At 35.0% G+C, this 17,867-nt stretch overlaps 1 protein-coding gene across 2 annotated transcripts in view; it reads right to left on the bottom strand.

Moving 5' to 3' along the window:
* Positions 1-1,444: 1,444 nt before the first annotated feature.
* Positions 1,445-17,867, bottom strand: part of CEPT1 (choline/ethanolamine phosphotransferase 1) — a 35,241-nt gene continuing 18,818 nt past the window's right edge. The window contains exons 5-9 of one of the 2 annotated variants that reach the window (XM_065879355.1): positions 10,071-10,155; positions 3,486-3,617; positions 2,860-3,018; positions 2,253-2,378; positions 1,445-1,661 (exon numbers count right to left, since the gene is read on the bottom strand). In XM_065879355.1, the coding sequence (XP_065735427.1) occupies positions 1,542-1,661; positions 2,253-2,378; positions 2,860-3,018; positions 3,486-3,617; positions 10,071-10,155 (622 nt within the window). In that variant the 3' untranslated portion in view covers positions 1,445-1,541. Of the gene's footprint in view, positions 1,662-2,252; positions 2,379-2,859; positions 3,019-3,485; positions 3,618-10,070; positions 10,156-16,916; positions 17,002-17,867 lie in introns of both variants that reach the window. The other variant, XM_065879362.1, reaches the window with a different exon arrangement.

Raw genomic sequence — 17,867 nt, 5'->3', positions numbered from 1 at the left:
AATCATTAAAAGTGCAAGGAAGAGTTCTGGTTGCCAGGCAAGGCAGCACAGCTATTGTGTATCCATGATTACGGAAACAGGGTATAAATAAAAATCAATAGTAAGATACCTCATTTTAGTCAATAGCTTAAACCTTTTCTGCTTGTCTCCCTCTTCATTCAAGAAACTAAACTATATACAATGGAAACAGATCTGGTTTATAGTTGCTGAGGACACCTGGTTTTCAATTCAAACTGTTGTACAGATACTGAGTAGCCAGAAAAGGAGAGTGCAAATTTTCAATAATTGCCTAGAGAGGCCCAAGCCTCTCTAATTAAAAATCTGGGGGAAGGGTTTGAGATTCCTAGACCAGGTGACTATTAAACCCCTCTGGACTTTTAAGATTATGATTCTGTTTTCTCAAAGGGAAAAAAAGATTTATAATATCAAGGGTGACAACCACAACCAAAAAAATCTACCAAGAGGGAAAATGAACATAGCACTCCTGTGTTTTGTTTTGTTTTTCTTTGCGGTACGCGGGCCTCTCGCTGTTGTGGCCTCTCCTGTTGCAGAGCACAGGCTCCAGATGCGCAGGCTCAGCGGCCACGGCTCACGGGCCTAGCCGTTCCGCGGCATGTGGGATCTTCCCAGACTGGGGCACGAACCCGTGTCCCCTGCATCGGCAGGCGGACACTCAACCACTGCACCACCAGGGAGGCCCAGCACTCCTGTGTTTTAAGTTAAACAGTTTTATACAAAATAGAAAGGTCACAGGACACATAATGATGATGCAGCTGACTGAATTTCCTCATTTATTAAAGAATAGAAATAAATTTTGCTTAAAAATTTTAAAAACGACATTAAAACTTAGTTTATCTTTCCACTGAATAAAACTGAGAAGAAGACTGGCTTTCAGATCATATATTTATTTAAAAAAATAAAATGGATCGACAAAGTTACCACATTATTATGCATGCTAACAGGATTTCCCAAGCCCATGAGATACCATTTCTTGAGCAATAAAAAAAATGACTTCCTCAATAATGTAAAGATAGGAAACCTTTCAATCCAAATTCAAGATCTTTATCACTAGGTTCCACCTCACAAAATATATCTGTGCCACAAGCTGAGCTCCTCAGTAAAGAAAGCTTGAGAAGATACTAAACAAGGACGTCACTAAAAGATGATGATTTGTTAAAATTATAAAGCAACCATCTTTTGGCCTGCAAATATTCTACATTAGAAATCTCCACCACTGGGGATCTGCTCCCCATGACAATTTTACTATGAATCCAGGATAATTACAAACACATAGCATTTTTTTCTTGCATGCTTTCTTGGGCCAACCCTGTTTGACAACATGTACAATTTACGGGATGGAACTTGAAACTCCCATTCTCACACAGGGATAGTTAAGGAGTGTTACCAATAACAAAGAATAAAAGTTATATATAACGTTGGTTACTATAAATTATATTTGCTCTTAACCACCCCGTTCTCCTTAATATGTTCAGATTCTTTCCGGCAGAAAACATGAGTTTCCTATAACATCAATTACATCATTAATGATGATTAGAATGAGCTGTAGAGACCTTGATTCTGAAGACATGTATGTGCAGGTGAGATGCAATCTGATTGCAAACACTGACACAGTAGCGAATCAAATCAAAGAAAGAGAAGACCTAAAAAAAAAAAGAGAGATACTATTAGATTCTCAGGAATCTGCTTAGGCCATCCCTAAGATTCCTGAAAGCCAAGAGGAGAGGCTTCTTTCTTCTCTTATTTTGAAATTCACCTTCAATTCCATAAAATTTAATAACTCAATTTCCTCAAAGATTTTTCCTTTACACCAAGGAGCAACAAACTTAGTGAATATTTTAGGCTTTGTGGACCATACTCTGTCACAACTGCTCAACTCTGCCACTGTAGCATGAAAGCAGCCACAGACAATACATAAATGAATGGCCATGACTGTGTTCCAATAAAACTATTTACAAAAACTGGCCATTGGCCCACAAGCTGTAGTCTGCCAACTCCTGCTTTACAGTTAGAAATATGGAATTTATGAGCCAGGATGTAGGCAGGACTAATAAGAATAATACAAAAAATGACTCAAAGATGAAGCCATGAGGAACTCCCAAGAAGTCCCATAAATGTGGTTTTCTAGTATTCTAGATCATTACAATTATACGATCCATCTCTCAGGACTGGCCCACTGAAACAGAAAACAAGTAACCTTCAAATCATGAAATAGAACACAGTACAAAACTTACCAGGGCTATCCAAAGTACAATATATTCATCAATAAAGCTGTTAAAATATTGGTCCAGAAACAAAAGTGCTGGACCTATGAATGCTGTGTCATGCAAATGCATTTCACTTTTAGTCATGTGTGCCACCTATGAATAAAGAGAATCGGTGATGTAGGCAGGCATTTCCACATTAAAGCAATTGTGAACTACACAGTAAATCAGTATTGTGATCAAATATCAAGTTTCAAGAATTCTTTAGCAATACCTGTTGAATTTTCAAAACTAAAACAACAACAAAAAGTGGGTGTGAAAGCTATACACCGAAGGTATATACCACGCCAACTAAGTCCCCTTAAATACGCTTTTCACAAGGAGCCTTGAGTGTACAGAATGAGAATGAAGAATGTGGATAGAAAGAAGAGTCGTAGAGGTTTAAGGAGCTTCTGGTAATCTCAAATTGTAGCTTCATGTAAGAGTAAAAATGGCTCCCATATTGACATCAAGAGATTTTGATTAGAGGACAGCAAACTCTAGAACTGCTTAGGAAATTATGAAATGAAAACTATGGCCATAAAACCAAAATAAGATGAAAGTTAAAAAGAAAACAGACAAAAACTCTGGTGCTTACCACAAGCTTATTGGTGATTTTGGCAGATACAAAACCAAATGTCAATATATAAAGACAGGGATGCTTTTCAAAAAGCTGAACTGCTGATTTCTTGTAGATCATTGCAGCTAACGTAATTACTGATCCAATATGGAGAAAAGGAGAAAGGACACTTGTTCCCTGTACAGAGTAAAGAGAAGTGAGGAGTTAGTGGTATTCTATACCAATTTGCTTGATGGAAGACAGATCAACTTGAACTTCTAAGAACCTCACGGTGTCTGAGAGTCAGCAGTTTTTATAACTGAATACCAGAACAGCTAAGGAAAAGCAGCAGCATGGATTAGTTAGGCACAAACTGAGGATTTTACTTAAGAGAGCAGACATTTTACAAAGCAGATCGCACTTAAAAAAAAAATATATATATGTGTATAAAAGTGTGTGCATGCACAAAAAATATGCAAATAAAAGCATATAAATGTATACATGTGTAAATAAAACTGAGATGTTTCAGGGTTTTTTTTAAGACTAAGTGGAAACTCTCAATTAACAATGATTTTAATTAATTCAAATAACAATTCAAATGAAAAACAAAGTGACTACAAAACTAAGTCCTAGCACAATCACTGGAAATCTTAAGAAATACTTACTGCTATCGTTGATCCATTTTTTCCAACACCACCTGTGAAGATTACACGGAAGTAATTTGTACAGGAAAATATGGTGCCTGCTACAGTACAAAGCGCAGGAAAAATTTTCATTTGAATATTCAGCACTGGAATCTTTAATGGGTAGAGAGAGAAAACAATTAATATATATATATAAATCAAAATAAGAAAACAAAGCAAACATTTGATTCATATTCTGATATATTCTCCATTCCTTCTAGTCTAGTAAATACTTAAATTGATGGAAGTTTCCCTAACCTTTCCATTATAAACAATATAAAGTCTCAAGAAATGAGAGACTACATAAAAATTAATCTGACTTCTGATACCAACTTAAAAAAAATAACTCATCCAACTTTATTAGCTCGTGTCATAGCTAAATAAGGTTCACCTAATGCATCCCAGAAATCTGGCAATAATGAACCAGGCTATCTTCTGGCCTTTTAATAAAAGAAGTGTACTTTTCCTTTATCTTTGTGCATTTTTTGAACTCTACTGCTAAATCTGTAATTCGTTACTAATTGTTATGAGAGAAAGCATGGAGCATAAAGGACTAGAAATATTTGCAACTAGATTTAAAAAATCTGCAAACTAGAGAATTCCCAATTCCAAACTGTTAGAATACAGGCAGCTAGTAAAAGTAGAAAGCAACTAAGAAGGCATTCATATTCAAGGAGCTTCTGTAATCTCAAATTGTAGCTTCACATAAGAGTAAAAACAGCTCCCATGTTGATGTCAAGAGATTCTGACTGGAGCAGAGCAAACTCAGGGACAGGACGAAAAATATGTGAAGCACACCCAAGCAGGTACAGCTCTATAATTGTGAATCCGAAACTTTAACATATAAGTTTACTTTTCAGAAGAAGTAAATAATAAATTTTTACAGTATACTGAAAATATGAATTGATTTACCTAAAGGGAGGCTGAGTGCTTTGAGATCATGTATCTAACCTTGTGAACACAATATGCCTCACTTAAAATTAAATACACTTGTATAATACTAAATTCTAAAAATCATTTAAGATTTTCTTTCTTTCTGCACATCTCTTTTTAGCTTTTCTGAAGTCTCCAATTTTGTCCAATATGGACTGAAAAGAAAGGAATAGTAAAATGATATATTCTATTAAGTGAAACAAATGACCCTAGGAATAAGATTCCAAAAGCCCACAGTAGTTTAACAGGCAATGAGTTCTTACAATGAAGACATTTTAATCAGGGCTGTCTACACTTTTTAGGGATGCCATCTGCTTACACTTTTAAAATCAAATAAGAATGTGACACTTCCTATTTTTTGTATGTATAAAACCCCGGTAAAATTGAAAGATATAAAATTTAATGTTTAGCTACTCTATTTCTTTAAAACTCTCAAGAACTTAGTTTATTTACACAACTCTATGACCTCTTGCAAAACTGCAGTCTAAAAAAACAGGGAAATCAACTATTCAAATTTCAAGTTGTACTGTGGCAGTGTTTAATTTTCTAAAATGAAAATAGGTCAACTTAAAAATTAAGCCCAGAACTTCACGGAGCATCTTAAATTGTCTCCTTCCTTCTCTAACTGATCTCCAAACCCTACAGTCCAAATTCAGGGCTTGTTTTCAATAAAGGAGAAAATCAACACCATGGTTGCTTTGAACTCCAAGAGATTTTTTTGCTCCAGTTCAGAAAACTAAGGATATTACAATCTAGGTCTGATGCACCTGGCTGAAATTCAATATTCTGTCTAGTTTCCTTTTCCCTCCAAAGACAAAGGACCTGTCTGGCAAAGGAGGAAATACTACACTCACTTAGATTTCAAAAGAAGTGAAGCATTAATCCATTACAGGGGCATGCCTGTATTAAGGCCAGGGCACTAAACAAGTGCCAACTCTAGTGTAGCAGTAATCTGTGCCACAATTGAACTGCATTGCATCACAACTGTGTTTAAAATTTGGTGAAAATGCTTTAGGATCATGGAAATTTTTGCTCTCTGAAAGAACAAAGGATAAACAGCAACATTACAAAAGCCAGGCAAATTAGTAAATGGCTTGGACCACAAACCAAGTAAGCAAGCTATAGACGTAGGGGCAAAGAATCATAAACATTCTTAGGGCCCTCTTCACTTCTGTCATATATGATAGCTACATACACCAAAACATAAGCTCCTGAATGTAGGTTTACGTTTGAATTGATTTTTAGAACCCTGGATATTGTAGGTGCTCAGTATAAACTTATCAAATAGATTAAGATGTTCTCCCTTTTTCTCTCTACGTAGAATGTCTTTTTTTGAAATACTACCGTATTTCAAAATACGTGACACACCTTGCCGTCATGTTAAGAAGAAAAAAGGAAGTTAGCTACAACAAAATGAGGCAACATGAAGGGAAAGCGGAAGTCAGAGGAACCCCAAGTCTCACCAGGTGATGATCACTTAAAAATCAGCACTGATCAATCACTTTTAAAAAGTATTAAAAGTATTGCCATTTTCACCTCACACTCAAGATCAAGGAGGGTGGACACATTGTCCTTTCCAACCTTTCTTTCTGTCCTCATCCTCCTGGAACATATCCAGGGTGATCTAAGTGCATCCACTCTATAGAAACAGCCAGAAAGCTGTACTAAAAACACTTTTATCTCAGGCCTACCCAGAATGTCAATGGTCTTTGAGACTGGGAAGAATAAGAACTCCCTTGGGTCATGGTGCCTGCTCTACAGCTAGGGTAAAATCCTCTGGATTCATGCCATAAAATTATGTAGCCAAATAATATCAGTTTAATGTAGTTCATTTTTCAGAGATTAAAAAAAAATCTTAAATTCTCAGGTGTACCAGATTAAATGGACACAGATTTTGGTTTAATCGTTTGGATTAATGCAGAGTATCAGTTACTAAGCTGTTAGACAAGTTTTCTTATGAGCATAATAAAATATTCTTACAGGCTTTGTAAATTTCAGCAGAAACAGAAAGTATCATTTTGAGATTAGATACTTCCTTCCAAAGAATGTGGGACTGCCTGTTTATAATGTCTGATTTAGTTAAGTATAAAGCCACTACTTAAGTCTTTTAGTTTAAGAATGAGATACAAATAAATTACATTATATAGCAAGTCTTCAGTTCTACCTAATGAATTCTGAAACTTCACCTGTAGTAACACCCACCATTTGCCTTAACTGGATTCCAGAAGGTGTCTCCTGGTTTATTACACATTTAATCTACTACTACTTTTTTTTTTTTTAATTTTTATCTTTGGCTGCATTGGGTCTTTGTTGCTGCACATGGTCTTTCTCTAGTTGTGGCGAGCGGGGGCTACTTTGTTGTGGTGTGTGGGCTTCTCATTGCGGTGGCTTCTCTTGTTGTGGAGCATAAGCTCTAGGCACGCTGGCTTCAGTAGTTGCAGCACACGGGCTCAGTAGTTGTGGCTTGCGGGCTCTAGAGCGCAAGCTCAGTAGTTACGGCGCACGGGCTTAGTTGCTCTGTGGCATGTGGGATCTTCCCGGACCAGGGATCAAACCTGTGTCCCCTGCATTGGCAGGTGGATTTTTAACCACTGCGCCATCAGGGAAGTCCTCAGCTACTACTTTTAAAAGAATCAAACGTCAGTGAAAGTAACTGTGAGGGGATTTTATGGGTCCCTTCCAAAGTGATGACATTCTTTTTTTAAAGAGTTATATATATGATAGAAGATAGTTCCAAGACATCCCAAAAGGATATATTCTTTTAGGGAAGCAATACACAAAAAAAGTCTTGTTTTTTGCAATGTGTAAACCATATACTAACTTTTGTGCATGAAAATAATTTCTTTCCGTAAAAAAGGGCAGGGGAACCAAAACACAAACCATGCACACACAAAAAACCCAACCAACCAAAACCAACAAAAACTAACTACAACCTTTGGTAAAAAAACCATCTCTTTGGGCTTCCCTGGTGGCGCAGTGGTTGAAAGTTCGCCTGCCGATGCAGTGGACACGGGTTTGTGCCCCGGTCCGGGAAGATCCCGCATGCCGCAGAGCGGCTGGGCCCGTGAGCCATGGCTGCTGAGCCTGCGCATCCGGAGCCTGTGCTCCGCAATGGGAGAGGCCACAACAGTGAGAGGCCCGTGTACCGCAAAAAAAAAAAACTCTTTGATTTAAAAAAAAAGGCAAGAAATAGGTAATCAATAAGCAGTAGATAGAAATCACTTACCTTTGCAAAACAGCTGATTTTCTAAAATCAGCTTTAAGAAGACATTTGCACTGTTTTTGTTTGTTTTTACTATAAAGTTGCTTTCTTAAATATCAGTAAAAGTCTTTTAATGAGGATTTGGAAGGCAATTTCCATTTCATGGCCTCAACCTCAAAAGAGATAAAAATTTCACAGCTAGGCTCTAAATATCTTCTCTCCATTTTGGCACACAAATCAGAGCACTGCATGTAGTAGTCTTTCCTGAACTAACACAATGCAATTCAAAACAGCATATTCAGCAATGAGCCCATAGGGCCAAGGATAAAGAAAAAAAGAAATACAGTGGGTTTGAAGTCAATTATGGGAATCTGTACTGAAATCTGCTCAAAGAACCCAGAGTATTTCTCTAAGCCTCTGAATATCACCAGAGAAGTCCAGTCCTTTCCTTTTATTTTAATGATGGTAACAGTAGAACCAACGATGCTAATAATAAGACAGTGGCCCGTGAATCTCTTTCCCTACTGCAACCTCCATTTCAGTCTTGGATCTGAGAGTTCCTCAGATTACTTTTTAAAAACATATAATAAAAAAGAATGATTATCTTAATTGCCAATATAGGACAAAATATTTGATCCTTTTAAAAGAAAAAAATTACATCTGTTATGTTCATGTATACATTGTGTATATAAATTCTAATAAAGAAAGGTGACAAGTTTACCTGAAGCAAATTTACTACCAGGCACCACCTAAAAATTATGGATATGTGTATAGCCTGCGTGAATACATAACTGCAGTGAAAACAATGCTTTCTGTACCTCCATACTGATACAGATAATTAGGGATATATACCTGATGTTGACTTGATTTTGGATGATTAAGCCAGAAATCCCATTTTTTTTGTTACTGATATGCTGAAACATTAAAGGTAATTTATATATATATGTATAATTTTGGAGGGGGAGAGATCTTGGTATAAAACACAAAGCCTATGAAAATAATAATCAATATAATGAAGAAATTAAAAAAAAATTAAGTGGGAGGTAGGCTTTAGGCTTTATTACCTAGTTTCAGGAAAAGAAAATCTTTTCTTTCCTTCTTCTACAGCCAAATTGTTTAAAACTATTAACTATTTAATAGTTTTATAGCTATTTATAACTGCTATTTAACCTACCCAAGAGCAAAAGTAATAACATTCTAGTGAATTCCAAGATCTATAGATATAGATCTATATGTATACAGTGTGTATGTATCTATAGACCTCAGATGTCACTAGAGACAGTATTGACTTTTGAGATTAATGTGTAAAAAAAGATGTGATTTTGAATGATATTATGTACATGAATGAACAGTTTCAGAATTTTCCTGGTTGACTATGGATTTTCTTTATTCCTTCATCTTCTCCCTCCTCACAACACTATCCTCCCAACAAAAGCCATTAAACAATTTCTGGTAATAGATACTTAGGGAAGCATGTTAATTACACTTCCTTAAGTATCTAATTTACTATCATAAAGTGAGTTAGGTAAGGGAAAAATCTTGCTCAGTAAATTTCCCTTATACTTTAAAATTAATCTGATTTTTATGAACTGTGTTTGTTTAGGAGTAGCAAACATGCCAACTGTAAAAGCAGCAACAACTTCTATTGAGGGCTCATTATTTGATAGGCACTGGTCTGACTGCTTTACACATACTCATTTAATACACAAAATAACCTTATAAGACAGGTACTATTATTGTCTTCATTTTACAGAGAAGAAAACTAAGCCACAAGAGTTGAATAACAGATCAAGTTCATACAGTAGGCAGTGGAGCCAGGACCAAACTCAGGCAGTCTGGTTCCTGAGACTGTGTTCTTGGCCCCTGTATTATATATATTATATTCGCTCTTTCAGAAGTTTGTGGAAAAGAACTTGTGTTTGTAGGGGTGACTGTATTTCAAGTCAAGTTGAAAATCAAGGTCCTGGCTTGTGAAAACAATCCTAAGGCACTGATTTCAATAAGCACTTATTCTGTTCTGGGGCCAGAGTTAATTTACTACCAAGATTTGTTACTCAGCTTTAAGCATATAATGGAGAAATCAGTAGACTCATGTAGCTCAGAAAGAGAATAAAATATTTGGTTTAATCTTGTCATTGGTTAACTTGATACACTACCTGCTGTTTCCTCAGCTGTAAAATAGGACGACAAATAATAATTCTGATAGCCTTCAAAAATAACCCTGAAATGGACCTACTGTACAACATAACCCCAAGTAGTAAAATTCACTATGCCCTAAAGAGAAGTTTGTGTCCTATCATTGCTGTGACTTTTTGTTTTCAGAAAGAATAAAATAATTTTACATATCATCCTTTAACTGGATTATACCATATTAGAAAAACACAAGCAAAAGACAACATGCATTATATGGGATACACAATGTGCAGAGTTACCATAGATTGCCAAAAAGGTGGTCCTCCAATCACTGCCAGCAAATGCATGATTATTATGAAGATTTGCACTTCAGTCACATCAATTCTGATTAGGTACAAAAAATCCAAAAAAGCAGAATTACTCAAAACAATTTCAAGTTAATTACTTGCAAGCTTAGCAGCATTCCTCTATCATGCACAATAGAAAAAAATCTCAAATATTGAGGAAAGGGGAGAAGGAGGTGTCAAAAATTTGTTATGAGCAAAATCAAATAAAATCCAGAGCGTTTTAATTTCATTTGATGAATTTCACAGAGCAATAAAAACCCCTCCTTTCTAAAGAAAATTTCTGACTCATTGAAGTTGGGCTGAAACTACAGCTTAACCTTTCTCACCAAAAAAAAAAAAAAAATAAAAAAAAAAGAAAAGAAAAGAAAAGAAAAAAAGTGTGTGTGTATTAAATTTTGAAGCTCAAGCAGAGGATTGCATTGTACTGCTATATAATATGAGATCTTGAAATAAGTGCTTTGTAGTATCAAATGGAAGAAATGGTGAGCTTTTACTAAAGTAACATAAATCTCTGATACCTTGGCAAAACTTACTGCCCTTTAGATATATTCATTTAATGCCTTCCATGATGTGGGTGTGAAAAAAAAAATTCACCCCATTCTCAATCAAATTCTTATGCTTATTAGGTCAACTACTCTAAGACGTCTAGAAAGAAGATACTGAAAGCAGCCAAGAATTAGCTTTGAGCTTGCTGAAAACGATCTTACAGTCAAGAAGAGACAAACCTGGTACAAAAACAGGGCAGTAGAAATTAGAAGCCTGAAAGTCTGAAAAAAGAATATGGGCATATTCTGAAGACTGAGGAGCAAAGCAAAAACTGGTGTTCCTTTCCCTCTGTAAACTAGCACTTTTTATAATCTTGAGATTGTCATTCTCAGATTACTGGATCCAAATGCCTTTTAATTTTTTTACTGATTTACCCTACACATATGCTTGCACAAAATGTCTGTACAAGGTTATTACAGCATTATTAATAGTTGCAAAACTTTAAAAATATCTCTCAATGAGGGAGTAGTTATAGAAATTATGGTACTTCCATACAGTGAACTATTGGGTAGCTTTTAAAAAAAGAGTGGGGTAGCTCTCTAGTGGTGACATGGAAAAATATCAAAGTCATATTGGGTGAAGAAAAATGCTGCAGAATGTGTATATGAACTTTTTGCATAAAAAAGAAGAAAAATAATATTACATTTTAATTTTTGCCGATAATTACATAACAAATTTCTGGAAAGATACATTACAAACTAAGAACAGTGGGTACCTATTGGAGAGGACAGTGTGGGAACTGGACAGCTGGAGATGAGGATGAGAAGGAGACTATTCACTGCACACCTTTTTTATAATGTTAGTTTTTAAACAAAGTGAATAATTTATCTATTAAGAAGGTAAACTTAAAAAAAAAAGTCAGTCTAAGAAAACTGATAGCAACAACAGCAAGGGGGTTCAAATCCCAGAGCAGAATAGAGCCCCCATTTCTAAAATTGATACTTCAAGTAGACAATCTATCATGTTCATGTGAGCTTAAGACATGTAAGTTTTATGCTCATAATAAATAACCAGATTGAGACCAATCTCTCACAACTAAAAAAAATTATCTTTGATTGCTCAAGAATGTTTTTTAAATAGAAGCATATTAAGCTGCAAACATATAGTGATGTAGTTATCTTGATATACACATTTATTGAAAAAAAAATGGACTGAATTAGGCTCAAAAGAATCTGTAGAGCTGACCTGGTGAGTGATGTTGCCAATAAGGGGAATTACACTCAGTAGCAGACTCAGGAGACTAAGCAGGTGTCAAAGATGATCGACTCTGTCTTGGGTGGAGGAGGGTAGACATCTTACAACATTTTGCTGGATATGTGAAGTAGCCTTTTGGGAGGGGAAGGGCCAGAAGTATAGAATTACAAAATAAAAATGGAGGGAACCTCATGCAATTAATCTTTGTACCTTGGATGAATGTAAGTAAAAGAGATTAGGAAACATGAAAGATCTTTACAAAGCCCAAATTGGGATTCCTGGGAAATTTTTATGGATTAGCCTGTTTGGAAATTTTGGAAGACAGAATTCTGTAAACCGTTCAGATATTATCACTGAATTTAGATCAACAATGCCTTAATGTTAGGAGGGAGAGTCAGGGAAAACTTACTTACCAGTTGGTAGTTAGTTAAGAACATTTTTTCCTGTGTGATTATCTGATTTAGCAGAATACTCTGTACTCCAGGATAAAGCCCTCCTGCTCTGAATCATGAGAATTGCCTATCACCACTTCTGGATGTGTGGCTCTAATCTTGACTGTCAATGAAAAAACGTGCAGTGCGAGGCCGTCCCAAAAGAGAGAAACTAAGCAAGCTAAGTGGGACAGGTGGCAGAAATGATTAACAGTGAACAAGAGTTAATGATTCTGTTTAGAAGAGAAGTGGTTACCTGACAGTCCATTTTTCCACCCTCCCACGAAGAAGTCTCTCAATATAGGTTGAATTTACTGTAACACATATTAGGAGGGGGCTCATTTTACGCTTTTTGGCTATGCAGGAAAGACATAATTATCTACAGAATATTATATAAGGCAGGAATTTGGCATTTCTGTAGTCACTTGTTATTTTCAAAATAACATGGGTGATAATATTTCCAAGTGTTGGAGCTATTTCTCTAAAACAAAAACAAACAAAAAAATCAACCTCCACAACTATACCAAAAATAAGCCCTTCAAGGGACAAGGGCTATGTGGTAGAAAACCACCTAAAACACCAGAGTGACTTTTTAAAAAAAGACATGGGAAAACAAATCTCTTAACTATAGCATTAGATTTTCACAGCCTAAAAGTTTCAGAGGGGGGAAATTAGACGATAATAAACATAATTTTCTATAACCATGAAAGTATTTAAATATCTTGACTGGTATTGCTTAAATAATTTCTTATTTCTACTTTATTTTGGTATAGATTTTGTCAAAGGATAAAAAGAACTTCCCCAACTGCTGTGGATAATCCATGAGTACTCTGGTCAGAACACACTTAAATTACTACAAGCCAGCAACAAACAACCCATTCTAATGGTTGTCACAGAAGAAAGATGGAGAAAAGCAAACCAGTTGTGGAGATTGAGCTCTCCCATTTTTCTGACAGGGAAGCTGTAAGTGTGGCAGTCCACAGTGAAAATAACCTTCAACACTCATAACAAATCCCTTGGGCCCATCACTCCTTACAACATCCTAATGGTCAATTAATTAAGAGGTAAAGATATCAAGGCGTCCTAAATAAATATGAGTAATTTTAACTTCAACTTGTTTAACTAAAAAGAAATAGAAGCTTTCTAGTTGCAGTGCGGATCCTAGGGAGGCTTCATCACCAGAGAAAGACAGCTTAAAAAGTTCCCTGATCAGGACAGCTATTACATGAGAAGTACAGCTTTTAAACGTGATTAAGGGGTGCAACAACTCCAAACCATCTAAGTTAGCTAACTATAAAGAAAATTTCTATTTTGAATGTCTCATTTTTATTTCTTAGTGTTCAGAGAGATTCCTAACAAATGCATTTGGTTTGAATTCCAACAAGACTCAGCATTAACTGAGGAATGTGAAGGGATTTAACTGACATTCTGAGCGTTGATAAGCATGTAATCGTCATTTCCTAGCATTTTAAATATCAGAAATAAGACAATTTAATCTAGTTTTCATCTACATATGGCATATGCATTTCAAAGATATACTTGCAGTTAATTTGGAAACATAATTTTTTAAATTAAACTATACATAATAAATATAATTTCGTTGTAACTGGGTTGGCTACCAGCTTGGTTTTAATAGAGAATACGCACTAGGGCTAGATTCGCAATGTCACAGAAATTCTGATTTGTACAATTTGACCTGTTAGCTACTATTTTAAAAGAAGCATTTTGCTTAGGAAGTCACTGAAGGGAGCTGGAGTCCTAGTAAAGGATTAGATTGCTGTTAACTACAGATTTGCAATTATTTGTAAATGGATCTGATGTTCTAGGGAACTTATACATAAGCAGAATATGGCACTCATTATATATTTTACCAGGGTGGGTGAAGTACTAGTAGACCGGAATGAAGATTGACCTAGAAATTCAACATACTGACTTCCAACATTTTACTTCCTACCCTTCATAAGGGGCAAACTGGGCATGACAAGCTTAATGTTAATAACATCAACTATACAGCTGAGTGACAGCTATGAGTATTTTAAAGTCAAGTGTTATATATAGAGAAAGTCTAAGCATCTATTTTTGAGATAAGCTGAATTATTTAAAACAGTATTATCTACCACATGAGTGACTATACAGATCTTTAGACTATCTGAGAAGACTAAAATAAAACAACAACTCACCCAGTGACTTTGAATAAGAGAAAAATAGGCAAAAGCTAGAATAGAACAAGTCCTCTAAGAGGAACTAAAGTTTAGGTCTCAAATTTAAGGGGGCAGCCTATCCTTATCACCTTTGGCAACAGAAAAATTAGAAGACAGTCCTCTCACCTCATTTAGTAGTAATCTCAGAGTTAAATAAAGGGATCATGGACATATTCTTCCTCTCAAAATAGCACAATCAATTTTGAAAGAAATCTGGAAATTACTGGGAATTACTAACACAGGTCTTAAAATATAATAATAATGATAATAAACACTATGACAAGCACTGTAGTCAGCACATAACATGTTTTACTCTTTTAATCTTTACAACTATCCTAGGAAATATTACCACCATTTTATAGATGAGGAAATCTGGTCAGATAGGGTAAGTGACTTTTCAAAGGTTACAGAAATGATAAGTGGCAGAGCCTTGAAAGGAATTAGTGTTGTTCCTACACAGTGCTGAAACTCTTCTAATTTTTACTCTGCTAATCAACTGGGACAAACATTTGTCATACGTTTTTAACTTGTTATCGCTAAGATGTCTGTATGTTTCAGGATGAAGGTTCTTGCATTCTAACACAGTTTTCCCTAAAATGGCAGAATACCACAGGCAATAGCTAACACAGGAAGTTTAGATGCTAATAAATTAAAATAATTTGGAGACAAATTACAAAGAACAACTCTTTCTGAAGCTTATATTTTCCTCTGACTTTGTAAAGAAAAAAGAAAGTACATCTGACAATTTCATTTCAATGACCAAATCAGTTAAAGCAACACACATTAAAAGCAAAGGAAAATCTCTGCAAGTTAGCAACTGATAAAAGTGAAGACAATATATCTGAAGAAAAAGTGTATTTCCAAAACATTTTTCAAGATGTTAAAATGCTTTAGTTCTAGAAACATTTTAATAGGAAGGGTTCTATAAACAGAGGGTACTTTGTTATCATAGACAGACAAGGTGAAGGTAAATAATAGTATCCTGACTATTAATTTCATTAAGAACATTGGTGGAAAAAAACCTTTTGTAAGTTTAATTAATATTAATAAGTGAGCTATCAAAAATTATACATCTAGACAACTGCAGTGAGCATAAAGCTTCAGGTCTTTGGAGAAAGTACCAGAAACAGGTTAAGTGTAAAGGAGTGCTAAAGAATGACACATCCTGAGCTATGCATATTATTCTACTCTAGGTGGGAATACCACAAATAATTATGCCAATACATTGTAAATTCAATTGAAAATGGCTTTAGTTTTGCTCCTAAAACATGCCTATAGTACTTTTTAGTATACTCCATATTCCAAGTTTATTTGAAAACATGATGTAGGATATCCCTCACTACTGATTTGTCCCCAAAGCCATCATTACTACCATTGAATAACTGGATTTATAATGCTACAAGATACCTTTCAGAAAGAACTGCTATCAGAGACTCACTATTTCTATCATATTATTGAAGCATGTTTGGGTATGGGGACTCAATGCACAAAATCTAATGCTGCCTTGTACTGATAGAATGATCTGTAATATGAACAGTTCCCCAATACTCCCTAAACTGCAAAATTTTTTTTAAAATCTATTTTTCTTGTAAATAAACCGTATCATACTAAAGTGTGAAGGATTCTGGAAAATTCCACTGGGAAACCATTTCTTAATAAATCTTTTTGAACTTTCAAAAGTCATAAGGCCAAAATTACAATTCTAATATGAAAGAAAAAAAGATACTATTACTTCCTCTCTTAGCATTAATTAAGGAAATAGGTATTTACCAAAACAAAACAGAAAAAGGAGGGTATTCAAAGAATAACTACAGTAACATGAAAAGCTAAGAATACTTAGTTTTTAAAGCACAACTAAGAGAGGAAAACAGTAAACAAAACAAATAGAAGTGAGAATAGCTTCTAACATTAAATTTTTTATTTTTTTAAAACCAAGATCATTTAATAGAAGCAGAAAAACTAGTACCAGGTTTCTTAAAGAATATTAAAAGAGAATAAACAGAATTTTTCCTACATTACTATAAAGAGTCCTCTCAACTTACCTATCTAAGGAAAACTCTGCTTGCTTTATTTTGTTAAAAATGTAAATACCAAAAAGTTCTGTTTAATGGTGGAAAGGTATTTGTTTCAAAAATATTTCATAGAGCAAAAATGTTACAAGGTACAGTAGGTAAATGGGAGAGAGAATTGTTTTTAGCATCAAATCACCAGAAATATTATATTTCAAAAAATTTTGTTTAATAGGGTGGATTTTTATTGCCCTATATCTTAAAATTATTTGTTTTCTAATAACCTGTTTGTCTGTGAAATACCACAAGAAGACTTTTGAATTTTTGTTTTTAAATTATTCTGTGCATGACAAAGGTGCTGTCTTTATTGAGTTCACGCCATTGTTCACTGGACAGCATGAATATTCTAGCAGTTACCGTGAAGTTCCAGAACCAAGGACCCAGGGTTCCTGTGAGAAGCTGGCATATTATAATTATGATCTGGGACTCTGTAACATCGAATCTATGCATAAGGAAACAAACATTTCAAAATAACTTTACTCAGAGCTTTTGCTAAAGAGCCCTACTAAAACAAGGTAGCAAAAATAGATTTAAAATGTAGCATTCTCCTTATAAAGACATCTAAAGATTCAATGAAACAATTTACACAGTACAATTACTATCCTTATGCATACAGGTATACTTCTTACCCAAATCAAAACAGTATAAAAGTTTAAAATTTAAAACTGTAATACACTGAATAAATGACTTATAAATAGGCAGCTGGAAACACTGGAACTAAAAATGCAGTCAATTCTTAATTACCTAGGAATGGTGAATACTACTTGCCAAATAATCACACTGTCTGTGACATAGGTCCCCTCAGTGCCAGACTTCCCTGTGGATAGAAATGCTTCCCAGAAGCCCCAGTGGACAGTCATCTATCTATGTGCTTGAAAAACCGCTAATCATCTTATACCCTTCACTTCTCCACACCTCATCCTGCTCCTACCTCTGCTATTTCAGTAAAATTACCACATGGATGTGGAAGGGGCAAGAGGGAAAGTGAAAGTATGACTTCTTTTGATATGGCCACAGCAAAAATCAAACTGGTCATTTCCTTATCCTGTTTCTAGTCTAAGAATCTTATCATTTTTCCTTTCTCTTCCCTTAATTCCCCATCAGCATTATAACTCTCTACTATATTGGATTAGTTTATTAGTCGTAAAAATAGTTAAAACATCCAATTCAATGGTGACAGAAATAGAGTAGCAGTATAGAACACGCTTCAAATAAAAACTACATAATCAAGATTAAGAACTGAGGAATGCTAATGAGATAGAAAGAGGTCCATGATTTTACCCGATGATCTGAGAGTTCAAACTACAA

The sequence above is a fragment of the Phocoena phocoena genome, chromosome 1, assembly GCF_963924675.1.
Source record: "Phocoena phocoena chromosome 1, mPhoPho1.1, whole genome shotgun sequence".
Lineage (NCBI taxonomy): Eukaryota > Metazoa > Chordata > Mammalia > Artiodactyla > Phocoenidae > Phocoena > Phocoena phocoena.
The sequence above is the reverse complement of the archived record's forward strand: the minus strand, read 5'-3'. Positions and strand labels throughout refer to the sequence as shown.